Source organism: Molothrus aeneus, chromosome 9, assembly GCF_037042795.1.
Source record: "Molothrus aeneus isolate 106 chromosome 9, BPBGC_Maene_1.0, whole genome shotgun sequence".
Lineage (NCBI taxonomy): Eukaryota > Metazoa > Chordata > Aves > Passeriformes > Icteridae > Molothrus > Molothrus aeneus.
Window position 1 is genome coordinate 244,104 of NC_089654.1, and position 13,860 is coordinate 257,963.

The 13,860-nt window shown below is 39.7% G+C and overlaps 1 protein-coding gene across 1 annotated transcript in view; it reads left to right on the forward strand.

Moving 5' to 3' along the window:
• The window catches only part of SLC44A5 (solute carrier family 44 member 5), a 70,314-nt gene that overhangs the window by 24,657 nt on the left and 31,797 nt on the right, over positions 1-13,860 (forward strand). The window contains exons 2-4 of the mRNA XM_066555608.1: positions 6,593-6,641; positions 8,082-8,155; positions 9,972-10,056. Of these exons, the coding sequence (XP_066411705.1) occupies positions 6,593-6,641; positions 8,082-8,155; positions 9,972-10,056 (208 nt within the window). The remainder of the gene's footprint in view (positions 1-6,592; positions 6,642-8,081; positions 8,156-9,971; positions 10,057-13,860) is intronic.

Below are 13,860 nucleotides of genomic sequence, written 5' to 3' on the forward strand. Positions count from 1 at the left end.
GTGGAACGAACCTGTTTATTTAACAAGCACAGCACCCCCCAGCACGCAAAAGGAACAATTCTGGATGACAGCACTCTGAAAAAGATGACAAATTCAGAAAGTCTCTCTGGCGGTGGTCACTCTGTTCTCAGTCCCTCCGGCGCTGGGGCAGCTGCTGCAGCCACAAGGTGCAAACTCTCAGTGTTTCCCAGGTCCCAGTCCGGAGCAGGTTCAAAATGGTCAGTAAAAGGAAAGGAGAAACGGTCCAGAAAGAAATTTGGACAGTTTAGCTAAACTAGCTAATGAGCAAAAGCAAGCAGAAGCGAAGCAAGCAAGAGTGAGAGAGAGCAAAGCGAAAAGCAAAAGCAGAAAAAGCCAAAGCTGCAGTCTCTGTGTCCCGCCAGGCTGATAAGAAAACCAAAACAAAACTTTCCCTCTTCAGAGCCGGTCTTAAAGGTACAGAACATAATATCCAACATTCACAGAACACATGAATGGGGATACAAGCATCATAACGTCACCCTGGGACAACCTCTTTCAATCCTACTACACCCTGTGCATTTGTTAGCAGCCTAATTTGTTGTCTTGTGCACTTGCATCTTTGAACATTCAATTAGTACCTTGAGTACGCGGAGGCCTTACTATTGCTGAGGCCTTTTCTAGCAATATTTTGAATTACTTGAAATGACTGATGTGCTCCAGTAGAGGGGAGCAGTGCCTATGCATGCAGATCCAACGGCTTGGTAATAAAAACATTATTTTCTTAAAAAGCTGTACCTATTCTAGTCACTGGCACATGTAATTGTTGACCAAACACCAGGGAAGAAACCTGAAGAAATTAATAGTTATCAAACCAGAAATAGCATTTTATTGGAGTTGAGTAATATATTGCTGACCAGATGCATGTTAGTTAGTGTGCATTTTTGCTTAGCACTGTCTGTTCAGTGACTTCTGTTCCTTTACTATATTGAGATTTTATGAAGCAGCCTTTCACAGAGGTGCAAACTTGAATGGGAGCACAGTAAAATAAGTCATTTGGCCTCACGCATTTCTTTTTTTTTCCTATATGCTAAGAATGAGAGGAGGTCTTGGGAGGTACTTAACTACCAGGGTTCAGTCAACAGTTAATATTTTGCAGGAGATCAGTCTACATCTTCAGTGTTTGGTTGCCTGATACTGGTTATACTAAATATCTGATTTGGTAAACATTAGAACATTGCTGCTAAGTTCTCTAATAACAAAAGGGGATTTGACTTCGTATCACAGGCATCATTGGTTAAACATCATATGAGATTATTCTTCTTTGTCATTGCATACTATGCAGTGACAGGGCTGACTTAAAAGTGTTGTTTTTGTCGTTCCAGCTTGTAGTTCAGCTGTGTCTTGTACAGTATCACAGGAGTGCATATGCAAGTGTACACATTTTTCATTGCAAAATTCTACAATTGGTGTTTTAATTATATTCCACAGAGAATGGAAATTTCATTCTGGTCAGGATCACCACATATAGATTCTGTTCCTTTGTGGCTTCAAAGGAGAGATTGCCTCAGGCTTTCAGATTCACATACTGAGTATAATGCCTTGTACTTGTTTCACTATAAAAACATTACAGTATCAATGTAACAATGCTGAGACCTTCCAGCGTTACCTCTTCTGTATTTTGTGTTGTGCAGAAATACAAAAAGTACATACTAGTAAGAAATAATTTAGTAAATTATGACTACTTCTACAGATAGATTTCCACTTGACAAGATTGGAAATTCAGTATACAGCAGACAGTTTACATTTTAGACTTATATGACTTGAACTTTGGGGTGCTAGTCATATGTATAGAGGAGGAAAGATGTGGCCATCTGTTGCATGTAAAGACTATTTACTGTCACAGTAGTACAGGCTACAGAAATGTAGCTAAGAGTGTTTTACCTTATTTTCAGTTAGCAAATCATCAGGATTTTTTTGGGGTTATATTCACTTCCATATGCAGGAAGGTGCAGGTGTTTCCCTTTCTGTGTGTGCAGTGTAGGTTAGTACAAGCTGATAAGAGTCATTCCTCTTTGTACAGACTGGCTTGCGTAGGTGGACAAGGCACTGAGTGATAACTCTCTATTCAGAGAAAGGCCTGCCTACTTTGTGAATTTCTGTTCTAGTTGGAGAAGTCCTTGACAATCACCTTTATTTTTAAATCTATTTAAATAGTATTTTTGTGTATCTCTGCTTGCTGGGGTAAGTGTGCTAGCTAGCAACACAGAAGTACACAGTTGGTGTCTCACACAGACAGCTTACTCAACCGATCCAGGTACAGTAGCATGGATAGAGATGAAGAAAACTACTATGGAAAACATGGTAATTTACTTGCTTTCTTAGAACAATTCAAAATATCTGATCTAAATCTCACATATTTCAACTGTGTAATTTCAATGGACTTAAATGGGCTTGAATGCAGACTCAAATGGTTTCCTGTAATTTCTTCAATTATTAGCAATATTGTAATTTTTTCCTGGATGTCATTTGCTAGTTTATTTAAATTGCACATCAAAGGTAAGTTTTGCATGTGTGTATGGTCGACTTTTACTTTAGGTAAGTAATTTAGAGTTGCTCTTTAAAATTATTACAGTGATAAAGTGTAACAATTAACTTAATATGCTATTTTGGAGTCAGAATTTGTAAATACCTTGTCAGGTATTTCTGGTAATGATATTTTACTTCAACATACACAAGTTTCGTATTATAAGGCAGCCTGTAAAATAGATCTGTCTCATCTGCAAAGAAAAAAATATGATACCAGTTTTTAATCTTAGCGAAAGGTGTAAGTCCCCCCTCACCACTGCTTTCTTCCTTATGCCTACGAAACTCCTAAAGCTTGGAATTTGCTTTCTAAATATATTTGGGCTTTTATAGCTGGGGAAGTGGTTTGCTTTTACCAGGAGCAATGTAGATACTAGAAACATGAATAATTCCCACCTCACCCCCCCAAAACATCTTCTGAATTTTTAAAGAATATTAGTAATAAAGTAGAGAATTTGAATTCAATTTAGAATTACGCCAGAAAAATTAGATTAAACAAATGGCATTTTTCTTTTTTTTCTGTTCCATGAAACTGATCACAGTTGTGATCAGCTGTAACAAGAGCTCCAGAGATCCAGACTAATTCTGACAGTGAATTCAAGTGTATTTTGAACTTAGAATGTTGTTGCTGTTTCTCCCCATGTTCTGTAATGAATTTATACCAAGAGCTCAGTGACAGAGGAGGTAGTTTGAGCCATGTTGCCCTACACTGTGCCACCATAAGCATACAGACTGCTGGTGTGAGGAACAGTTCTTGGAAGGAACTTGCAGTACTGCAATAATTTTATAGCTGTTAGTGGCTGTTAATTCTATTTCTTAGCATCTGTCTTCTGGCTTGTTGGAGATGAAAGTCTCCATTTGAATTAGATCTCCCTTCCTGTAGTGCTTTGTTTTTATCCTCTTATATATTAGATCCATTTGGCTCTCTGTGTGCTGAGATGTTACATTTTCCTGTTCTCAAGTGATATTTGTATAATCCTTTCTTAAAAACTTAGTGTGATGAAAATTCCAGTGTGTGTTTCAGTATATGACTGCGTCCTGAAAGATTTCCTAATGCCTAATCTAAACCATCCTTGCTGCAACTGAGGTTAGCTTATCTAACTGGTAGAGAAACAGAACTACTGATCATTGTAAATTTTGCATGGTGATTGAAGACTGTTATTTTGTGCTCCTTTGCTTAATCACAGGCATTGAAGTTGCATTCATTTACTGCTTTCTGTAAACCTCGTAGTATCTTCTTTCTAATAAGTCCCACTACTCTCTCTAATTTGTATCTTCTGAAATTCTAGTGCCATGATCTAGAAATAGTTATTCATTTGAGGCCTCACATGTCCCCAAGCACAAGGAATAGTGACTTTTTCAATCATGCTCATCTTGAAAGAGTGGTGCTTTTTTTGCAGACATTGCTTGACTGACTCATTCTCTCTTTGTAGTGTGCTGTAATCCTTTAGGATTCTCCTCAACAGTGTTTTTGAAATCAATTGTTCCTTATGGATTCCTGAATAGAGTTTGTCTTTACAACTTTTGTTACTTTACAAAATTCACTTTGAAGTGTTGTTTATAAAAATCCTTTTTGATAAATACCTCTGTCTCCAGAACACTTGTCACCTGCACAGTTTCAAAATGTTCATTCTACTTAATTGTTCTAATTTTTAAGGAGAACATTGAATAACTTTGGAGACTAGGCTCCTCCAGTACTGGGACTGAGCTAACTACTAAAATTCAAGAGTGAGAACTTGGAGTCTTTAGGGGTGACTCAATAAAAATGTTTGCCCATAAAAGCAAGTAGACTGTTAGAATTGTTAGGAATGGACTGAAGTCAGATAGAAAGAGTCATCATGGGATTATATAAATCACGTCCAATGTTCGTGGTGAATATCCTGTGCCATTCTGGCCCCTCCTTTTCTAGTGATCTGTAGTAGTGCTGTAAAGGGTAAGAAAAGGAATATAAGCGTGACCAAAACTATGAAATGGCTTATGTACAAGAAACATTTGAGCAGACCAGGACATTTGAGTGTAATAATTTGTAACATTTTTGTTAGCATAACATGCTGCCGTGTTACACAGTACAGTAATAAACTGGTTGATTGCAAGCTTAAAACAGATAAAATAAATGTTTGATTGACTTGTAGGAGTCTGTGATGTAGAGCATTGCAGATTGTTAAAGTATATGCAAGGTAAATAGAGATTCCTTGAATCTCAATTTTTCAATGAACGAAAAAGAAATTCACTCAGAGCTATTAAATGCAAAGTCAGTACTTTTAGTTAAGAAAAATGCAGTTGGAAGTCTCTGTAATATCAGTGTTGGGTAAATACTACAGTATTTGCCTTGATGTTGCATTCCTCCTCAGAGATGGCCCCTTATAACATTCAGGGTGGGGATTCGGTGGATTTTTTTGAGTGATCTGATGTGGCTGTTCTTATGTGCTCAACAGGTCCTGTAAGAGCAGAAGTTCAGCTTCAGCGTGCCTTAAAGCCAGAACATGTCTATGGGGCGTAATGTTACGTATGGTTTTGTTCTGGTGGTGAATTATTTTGTAGTAGAAATATTTGTTTTGTAGGAATTTCTGTTAAAAATTGTTCGTTCAATATACAGGTGTTGGCCCAACATTAGGTATTGTGTATGGTACATTTGCTTTCCTGACCATGCATCACAGCATAGCTTATTCCACTCCCCAGCATTGCTGTCATACATCACTTCTCTAAAGTTTTAATTTTTTTGGTCTCTTCTGTATTAAGATATTTTTGTTTCAGGAGCTTGCTAAGGTGGATCTGAGTACCTCAGATGAAGGGCAAATAGGATTTTATTAACTGCTGTGTTTATTGTACTGGTGTGTGTGTGTTTTGATAAGGTTTTTCTGATACAAACCAAGAACAAATATAGTGTCATGTAGTTAATAAGCAAATTCCACTTTTGAGAAGTTGCTGACTTGTTCTCTAATTGACAAAAATAAATATTTTTCTTTGGGGCCCAGGGGAGGAAATTTAGGCTGGTAGCACCATGTAATACCAGGGATATTCAGAGGAAGAAATCCTTAAGAAAACAGTGAAAAAGCACTCCGAAGCAGTAATTTGTGTTGTAGCTTTGACATTTGAATGAAGGAGTAATTTCTCATTGCACAGAATTTTGTTCAGTAAATCTTCACAATCACTGAACTTTGTAAGGAAAAAGTCCCCTAAAGCTGAATAGCTAGCTTCAAAAGGAAAAATCCAAATTCTGGTCTGCTGAATGAAAAGCTGCTTGTTTCTCTTCATACAGTAGCCCAATCTTGAAAATTTTGATTTGACTGTAATTTTTTATTACTCTTTACCAAGTGAGATCGTACTTTAATTTCTCTTATTCAGGTCCCCATGGGAAGCACCGGTTGGTGGGTTAGTATTTGGTGGGTGTTTAATATAGGGGTTTTTTTATGTGTTGAGTGAATCAACTGGAACTGTGCTAACCAGGATAGCCACATGAAAAACAGATTGCCCATGGACACTGTGGATGCCCCAACCCTTGCAGTGTTCAAGGGCAGGTTGGATGGGGCTCTGAGCAACCTGGTCTAGGAGGAGGTGTCCCTGCCCATGGCAGGAGGTGTTGGGACTAGATTATATTTAAGGTCTCTTGTAACCCTTTAACATTCTGTGATTCTGGAGAAAAATCAGAAGCTCTTAGCCTGTAACTGGAGAGAGGTGGGTTCATTCACTCGCTGTCAGACACACTTAGCATGTGACTGGGAGGCATAATCCTTGTCTCTCAAACACATTGGGAGCCTATGCATAGGCATAGTGATAGGATGTACATTAAAGGTAACTTATTACATGGTAAATGTGAGGCCCTCAATATTTTTAAGTTGGAAGAAAAAAAAGCTTTAATCTCATATACAAAACCTAGGTAATTTTATTGGTGAATTACTGATATTGCCCATATGAAATGATTTTAAGAAAAATGATTAAATATTAATATATGGAAGATGCTCTTCAAAGGCTGGTGTTAACATCCCCCTCTGGACAGATTTTATTTTAAATAACAACATGCTTTTATACTGTTTTATTTTAAATGCAGGTGAACCAAGGAAATTTGACCCGAAGTTCAGAGGACCTATTCACAACAGGTAAATATCATAACTCACTCTGTTAAATTCTTTTGGTGAACACGAGTTAAACATTTTTTTAGCAAAACTTGTGAATTTGATTCTGCAAGTCTTCTAAATCCAGACCACCATCTTTACTACCCTTGAGGATGGATGATTACTAGAGAGTATTAAGCTGTGTGCTCTTAAGTCCTTTTAGTTTGAATGCCAAGTCTGTGTGCCTTGCACTGGCTAGTATCTGCCATCTAACATGTGTAGTAGTTCTGATACACCTCGTTGTGACAGAGCCACCTAACAGAACAATCTGGCTTGACTTCACTTAGTTTTATGAAATGCACGTGAAAGCATGTTACCACTTAGAAGGTTCATTAGTTTACGAGCAGAGTGAAATTGCACAGAAAGCATCTAAGGAAATCATGGAATCATTAAGGTTGAAAAATACCTCCAAGATCATCAAGTCCAACTTTTAATCATGGGCAATTTTTCAGTGTTTTTCCAGATGTAGAGAGCTAAGTTCTAAACTAGCATTTAGTGCTGTTACTGAGGAGAACAAATTAGAGAACCACAAGTTACTTCAGTTTTACCATCCTCAGGAGAAAATTTATGACAGAGAAGCATACTACAGACTTGTCATACTATCATTTGAACACAAACACGCTATCCTTGTCTATGCAGGATGTAGTTCTTCCTCTCTGAAAGCTAATAATTTTAGAAATAAATAGAAATACTTGTTTAGGGAGTTCGTCCTGATTTGTGAAGTATCTTTATGTTATTGCCCGTGTATCAAGCCAAGCTTGAGTGGTGTCAGAACTGCTTCTGAATGGTGGATGGGGAAATGAGAAGCATTGTTTTAGAATTGCTTCTTCAATTTTGAGCAGTTGTCCTACCTTAGGTTACTATCATGTTGATCCTGTACCACCTTGACCTCACCAAAAATTTATTTCAGTGAGATTATAAAGCTGTTCCTCTCTGAAGAAGTGTCCACACTTGCAAACACATTTCAAGTTCTCCAGTTGTTTGAAAAATATGTTCCCTTTATCTCTTTTATGTTAAAAATGTTTCTCTGTAAGAGGAAACATGGATTGGAAAACAGAAAGAATGTCAGATTCTAAAAATGAATTCTGAGGCAGATGTCCTGTAGTATATCTTGCCACTTATATCATCACTTGTATGGTAAGTGATCTCATGGGTCCAGTGTTGTAAAGTATTACTTGTTTCAACAGTATTTAAATCTGTTCTTCAATATGTTCCATTGTCTACAGCAAAAAAAGCATACACATTTATTTGCTGGTCTTGCTGCAAAAACAGGACTTTACACCTCAAACGTGAGTTTGTGACTAAAATTTCTGCAAAGTGCTCATGCAGATATCTTACTCACATGTAAAAATACCATATGACAATCAGTGGTTTTGAGGGGTCATATTAAAGACCTTATTTTTAAAAAGTGTTTCTTGCCCCTAGGCACTGCACAGATATTATTTGCTGTGTGATCTTCATAGTTGTCATTCTGGGTTACATTGCATTAGGAGTTGTGGGTAAGTAAATAGAGGTATAGTAATGCCTTTTCATATAGATGGGAAGCAGCTTTGTGAATGTTGGAATTTTTTATTGAAATGTCCCTTTTGCTAATATTAGTGCAAAGCTTTCCAATCAATAAGTGATGCCTTTCACAGAAGCAAGTAATGAATTAACATTCAGTATCTATTGTAATTCACAGAAACACAGACTGGGTGAGACTGTAAGGGACCACAGTGGGTCATCTGGTCCAACATCCTTGCTCAGAAGGGTCATCTCAGAGCATATGGTGCAGGATTGTGTCCAGATGGTTCTGGAATATCCCCTGTGAAGGAGACTGTGGAGTCTCCTGTTTGGGCAATCTGTTCAAGTGCACAATCACTGCACAGGGAAGAAGTTCTTCCTCATGTTCAGATGGAACTTCCTGGGCTCAGTCCCTGCCCATTTCTCTGGTGCCATTGCTGGGCCCCGGAGCAGAGCCTGGTTCATGCTCTGCCCCCTCCCTGCAGATGCTGACAGACAGGACTGAGGGCCCCTCTCAGCTGGGGCTCCTCTCTAGGCTGAACAGCCCCAGATCGCTCAGCCTTTCCTGGGCACAGAGATGCTCCAGGCCCTTGCTCAGCTCTGCAGCCTCTGCTGACCCCGCTCCAGGAGCTCCATGTTCCTCTTGTCCCGATGAGCCCAGAGCAAGCACTCCAGAGGTGCTTCACAGGACTAAGCAGAGAGGCAGGATCCCTCCCTGACCTGCTGGAAATGCTCTTCCTGAAGCACCGCAGGATCTCATCACCCTCTTGGCCCTGAGGTTAAACTGCTGGCTCAGAGAAAGCTTGTTGTCCCCCAGGGCCCCAAGGTCTTTCTCTGAAGAGCTGCTTTTCTGCAGGTAATTAGGGAGAAGTTCAAAGCCATGTGTTTACTGATTAAAAACTCACTCAAAATTAGGTGTGTTTAAAAAAATGACACGGTTTGGAAAGTTTGCAATCATAAAGTAACTGTGATGGAAAATTTCAGGTAGCAGAAGCTAGAGAAAAACAATTTGGGTTGAGAGGAGCCCTGAGGAGAAGGAATTGGCAATGCGGATTGATAAGGCTTGGGCATGAGCCGGCCATGTACACTTGCAGCCCAGAAAGCCAAATGTATCCTGGGCTGTGTTGAAAGAAGTGTGGTCAGCAGGTCAAAGGAGGGGATTCTGCCGCTCTTGTCAGACCCCATCTGCACTCCTGCATCTGGCTCTGGAGCCCCCAGCACAGGAAGGACATTGGCATAGTGCAGTGAGTTCAGAGGAGGAGTGCTCTGAGGACTGGAGCACCTCTGCTATGGAGGCAGGCTGAGAAGTTGGGGTTGTTCAGTGTGGAGAAGGGAAGGCTCTGAGAGACCTTAGAGCTCCTTCCAGTGCCTAAATGGTCTCCAAGAGAGCTGGAGAGGGACTTTGCACAAGGACAGGAGTGACAGGGCACAGAGAAATGGCTTGTAAACTAACAGAAGGCAGAGTTGGGTTAGAGATTAGGAAGAAATTTTTCCCTGTGAGGGTGGTGAGGTCCTGGCCCTGGTTGCCCAGAGAAGCTGTGGCTGCCCCATCTCTGGAAGTGTTCAAGGTCAGGCTAGAAGGGACTTGGAGCATTGGATTGCTTTCTTACAGTTTAATCCATATCTTAGTAGAACTTACTGTGCTTTGCGTTTTAATATTTCATTAGGAAATCTACAAATCAGTACTCTTCAGTGTTGATCTACAAAGTATAAAATGGTACTTCAGAAGTGATACATTTTCATACTAGCTAATTTTAATCATTAACTATGAACACTTGACTAGTATCTTAAGAGGTATTGTGTATTTTGCAGCTTGGGTGCACGGGGACCCCAGGAAGGTGATTTATCCAACTGACAGCTATGGGCAGTTCTGTGGTCAGAGAGATACCCTCAATGAGTGAGTACTAAATCCATTCATATACCTTTTTTAGTCATGCACTGTGAATAAGATGTGAGGTTTCAAGTCTCTGTCAAAGAGACGGTGACACTCTTTCTGTATTTATTCCAAATGAAGCTCAGAAATGTATTAGTTTCCCAGTGCAAATCCAGATCCAAATTATTACTATAAGGCAGTTGTTTGTGTCATTTAGATAATATTTTTGTAATGTATCAATATAACTTAAAGATTGTGTCAGCAGTTGCATAGAAGGTGACTAGCTGGCACAGCTTCTAACTGCCAAAGTTTGGGTAATTCATAACCTATTGTGTAATTCTTCATCCACCTTGGGATAAGAGAAGTCTTAAGGCATTTTAGCCTGGTCTATGGTTTTTGTCAATATGCACCAAATAACATTAAAGTATGTTCTGAAAGGCTCCTGTTTTTTTTTCCTGTGCCAGGAGAAAGGAGACTGAGTAGTCTGGGAGACAAACAGCCGTAACTACATCCTCCTTGGAAAACAGGAGGAAAATAGAGCTAAATGGCTCTATTTACTTCTCCCTGTTTTTGTCATTTTAGATTTTGAATTGTAAGAGTTAAATTAGTTAGTTGATACCAACAGAGTAATTACACATGAAAATAGTTGCTCAGGGAGGAAAGATGTTGCATCTATGTTTTCTTTGAAAATCTAAATGGTTTATGAAACAGAATTTTAAAAGGGTTTGCTTCTTCACCCACTGTTTTCCTTTCAAAAGGTAAGTTTTAGGCATGCTTTATGCCTTTGTCACTGTCAAGAAGCTGAATGCTATGCTAGCGTTTGATAACAATTCTTTGCTGCTTCTTTCTTTCTCCATTTAGTTTTCTGTGGAAAAAAATTTGGAAGCCACTGTCCAAAGGGCAGTTCAGAAGGGGAGGAGCAGGAAATAGAGACTGGAACAGAAGTTGAGCTAGGCCTATATATCCTCTCAAGTTTTTTTTACAGGGGAAACAGGCTAGTGAACGAAAACCTGTTCCACACTCAAGACTATTCTTCATAGCAATTGTTGGAGAGTCAAACTTCCTGAAGAGGAAAAGCAAGGAGGAAAAAGTTGTAGTGGCGTATGTGTTCCCCTCACTGCAACACTTCTCTGCTCCCTACCATGCTGCCAATTTGTCCTTGTCCCCTCTGTCGCCAATAGGAAGTAGAGGACAAATGACTTTGGGAGTCTCAGACACACAGCTTCAATATCCTGTGTGATGTGGAGCCAGGTGTTTCTCTCTGATTTTTACCATTCACTCCCATTCCATCTTTCTGTTTGTTACTTGAGTCTTCCCTTTAGTTATTTTTTACACTGTGATTTTCGGCTTGTATTTACAAATGACCCTCCCTATATAGGATTGCTGGAAAATAATACAGCTACTGAAACTGCATTTTGGCATATATTTGGTACATTGAGGAGATTCTTATAAAAATAAAGATCAGAAGACACATAATGCAACCTACCAGAAAAGCAAGAGTGTTTATGGCAGTAGGCCAGGATACTCCTCTGAAAGAATCCCTCTAGTCCCCGGAATGGGGCTGAGGATATGCTTGTGAGGCTTTTGTCAATACCACTGTTTTTCAGATCCTCTGAAAGTAAGCAGTGTGAAAGACTAACCCAGAGCTGTGGTATTCTGAAGTCTCCAAGGGTTTAGTCTGAGACATTTTTCTTGGAAAGTAATCACAATCTTTGTGTTTTGAATCTTGTCCTTGTAACAAGTATTTTCAGTAATCACTGAGGAATGGAAAAGGCAAGTTAGAAACAAAGCCAACATTCACAGCTTGTGCAAAAACCCATTTGAACTCCAGTGAATGCCATGGAGTCAAATAAATTATTTTTGTATCATCATGAAAGTCTCTGTTTGACCTCTTCATGTCTTCCTGTAGTCTATCCATTAGTTGATGTGTAATCTCTGAACTCATTTTGCATTATACAGAGCATAATGTACTAATGGAATACAACACAGTTTCATTATACAGAATACAGATCTAATTCTCAGTGTGTGTTTTCATGTGTTATGTATGTATTTAAACTTTCTTTTCTGTTGTCAATACCAGCAAGTGGGCTAAGAAAAAAAAAAGAGAATTCATTAATGGTTTTGAGCAGCTCACAGATCATAAATACCATCAAGAAACTATTGAAGAATGATGGCATTTCAGTCCAAAATTGTATTCTACTAATTTAAAGAAAGAGCAACTAGTGGTGGTGAATTAGTTTTGCCAGAATGTGTCTTTTCTTAAACAGTGCATAGTAGAATGAATATACCTCAGTGAAAACAAGTTAACCTTGTAAAAAATGTCAGGCAGTTGAGTTAATCCTAGTCTTAAATGGAGTTTGAATGTGCAGTGGTGCTAAATAGTGTCTTTGATGGTATAGCCCTATTTAGCAATTGGTGGGAGTCACGTGCTGGTGGGAAAACAGAGGATATGTCCCAGGCTGGGGGATACAATGAGATGTAGAAGCAGGACTGATGTTGAACCAGGACAGATAGAAGAGGGGCAGCCTTGTTAGCCCAAGCACCCTTCATTGTTAATACTGCCATCCTGCTCACAAGACAGAGCTCCCACTGTGCTGCAATGCCATGGTGAAGGTCAGTGGGGGCTCAAACGCTGCTTTGTGGAGTCTCTTGCACATCACAGAAGCATAGAATAGCCTGAGTTGGAAGGGACTTCAAAGCTCATCTCATTCCAACCCTCATTCCGTGGCCAGGGACACCTTCCACTAGACCAGGTTGCCCTTGTTCAGCCTGTCCTTGAAGACTTGCAGGGATGGGGCAGCCACAGCTGCTCTGGGCAACCTGTGTCACAGCCTCACCACCCTCACAGCTAAGAATTTCTTCCCAATATTCCATATGAACCTACTCTCTGTCAGTGGGAAGCATCCCCTGTTGCCCTATCTCTCCAGGCCCTTGTAAGTAGCAACTCCATTACTTTTTGTAGGCTCCCTTCAGGTTAAATGTTTTGTAGGCTCCCTTCAGGGAAAGCCACAGTTAGGACACCCCTGAAGCCTTCTCTTCTCCAGGCTGCACAATCCCCATTCTCTCAGCCATTCCTCATGGAAGAAGTGCTCCATCTCTCTGATCAGCTTGGTGGCCCTTCATAGTCCATAGGGGAGCATATGCACCATTTCTTGGGGTGCATATGCAGGAGCACTGCATAACCCTGACTAACTGGCTTTGAAGTTTTGTTTAAAAAGGGCAGGTCTACTGCCATATTATCTTCACTAGAGCTATCTGATAATTTTCTGACGTAGCAAAGTCTAACATGACATTTTGCTGTCTTCAAAACCCAAGTCTTAAAATCAAGAGATCTTGGGGTCCTAAGTTTCCAACAAATCCAGACTTAAGTGACAGCTGCCACAAGGCTCCAAGTTCCAGTTGATGTCAAATATGTGGGACTGACAGACTGACCCTTATTTATATCAAGGGGGATCTTGTCAGTGTTATTAGTAGATGATATTATATTCTGTTTTCTGGACAAGTGCTTTTGGTTTCCAACCATAAAAAGCTTCTGATTGATTTTGGTGCCACCTTCTGATCAACAAAAATTAGGCAGCTTTTACAGTGAAGCATTTGCTGATGGTGAGTTTGCATGCATTTCATACACAGGATGTTGGTGGCGCAGAGACTATGATGTTTTTGCAGGGTTATTCTACAAACTTCACCCTCTCGAGGCAGGACTACAGCTACACAGATTGTTTCAGCTTAAAATCATGCTGCAGATAAAAACGTGTCAAAATTATCATTCTTTAGAGCAAATATTTCTGGTTTCATAGATGTCTTGATGTGAAACATTCAAGGTCTACT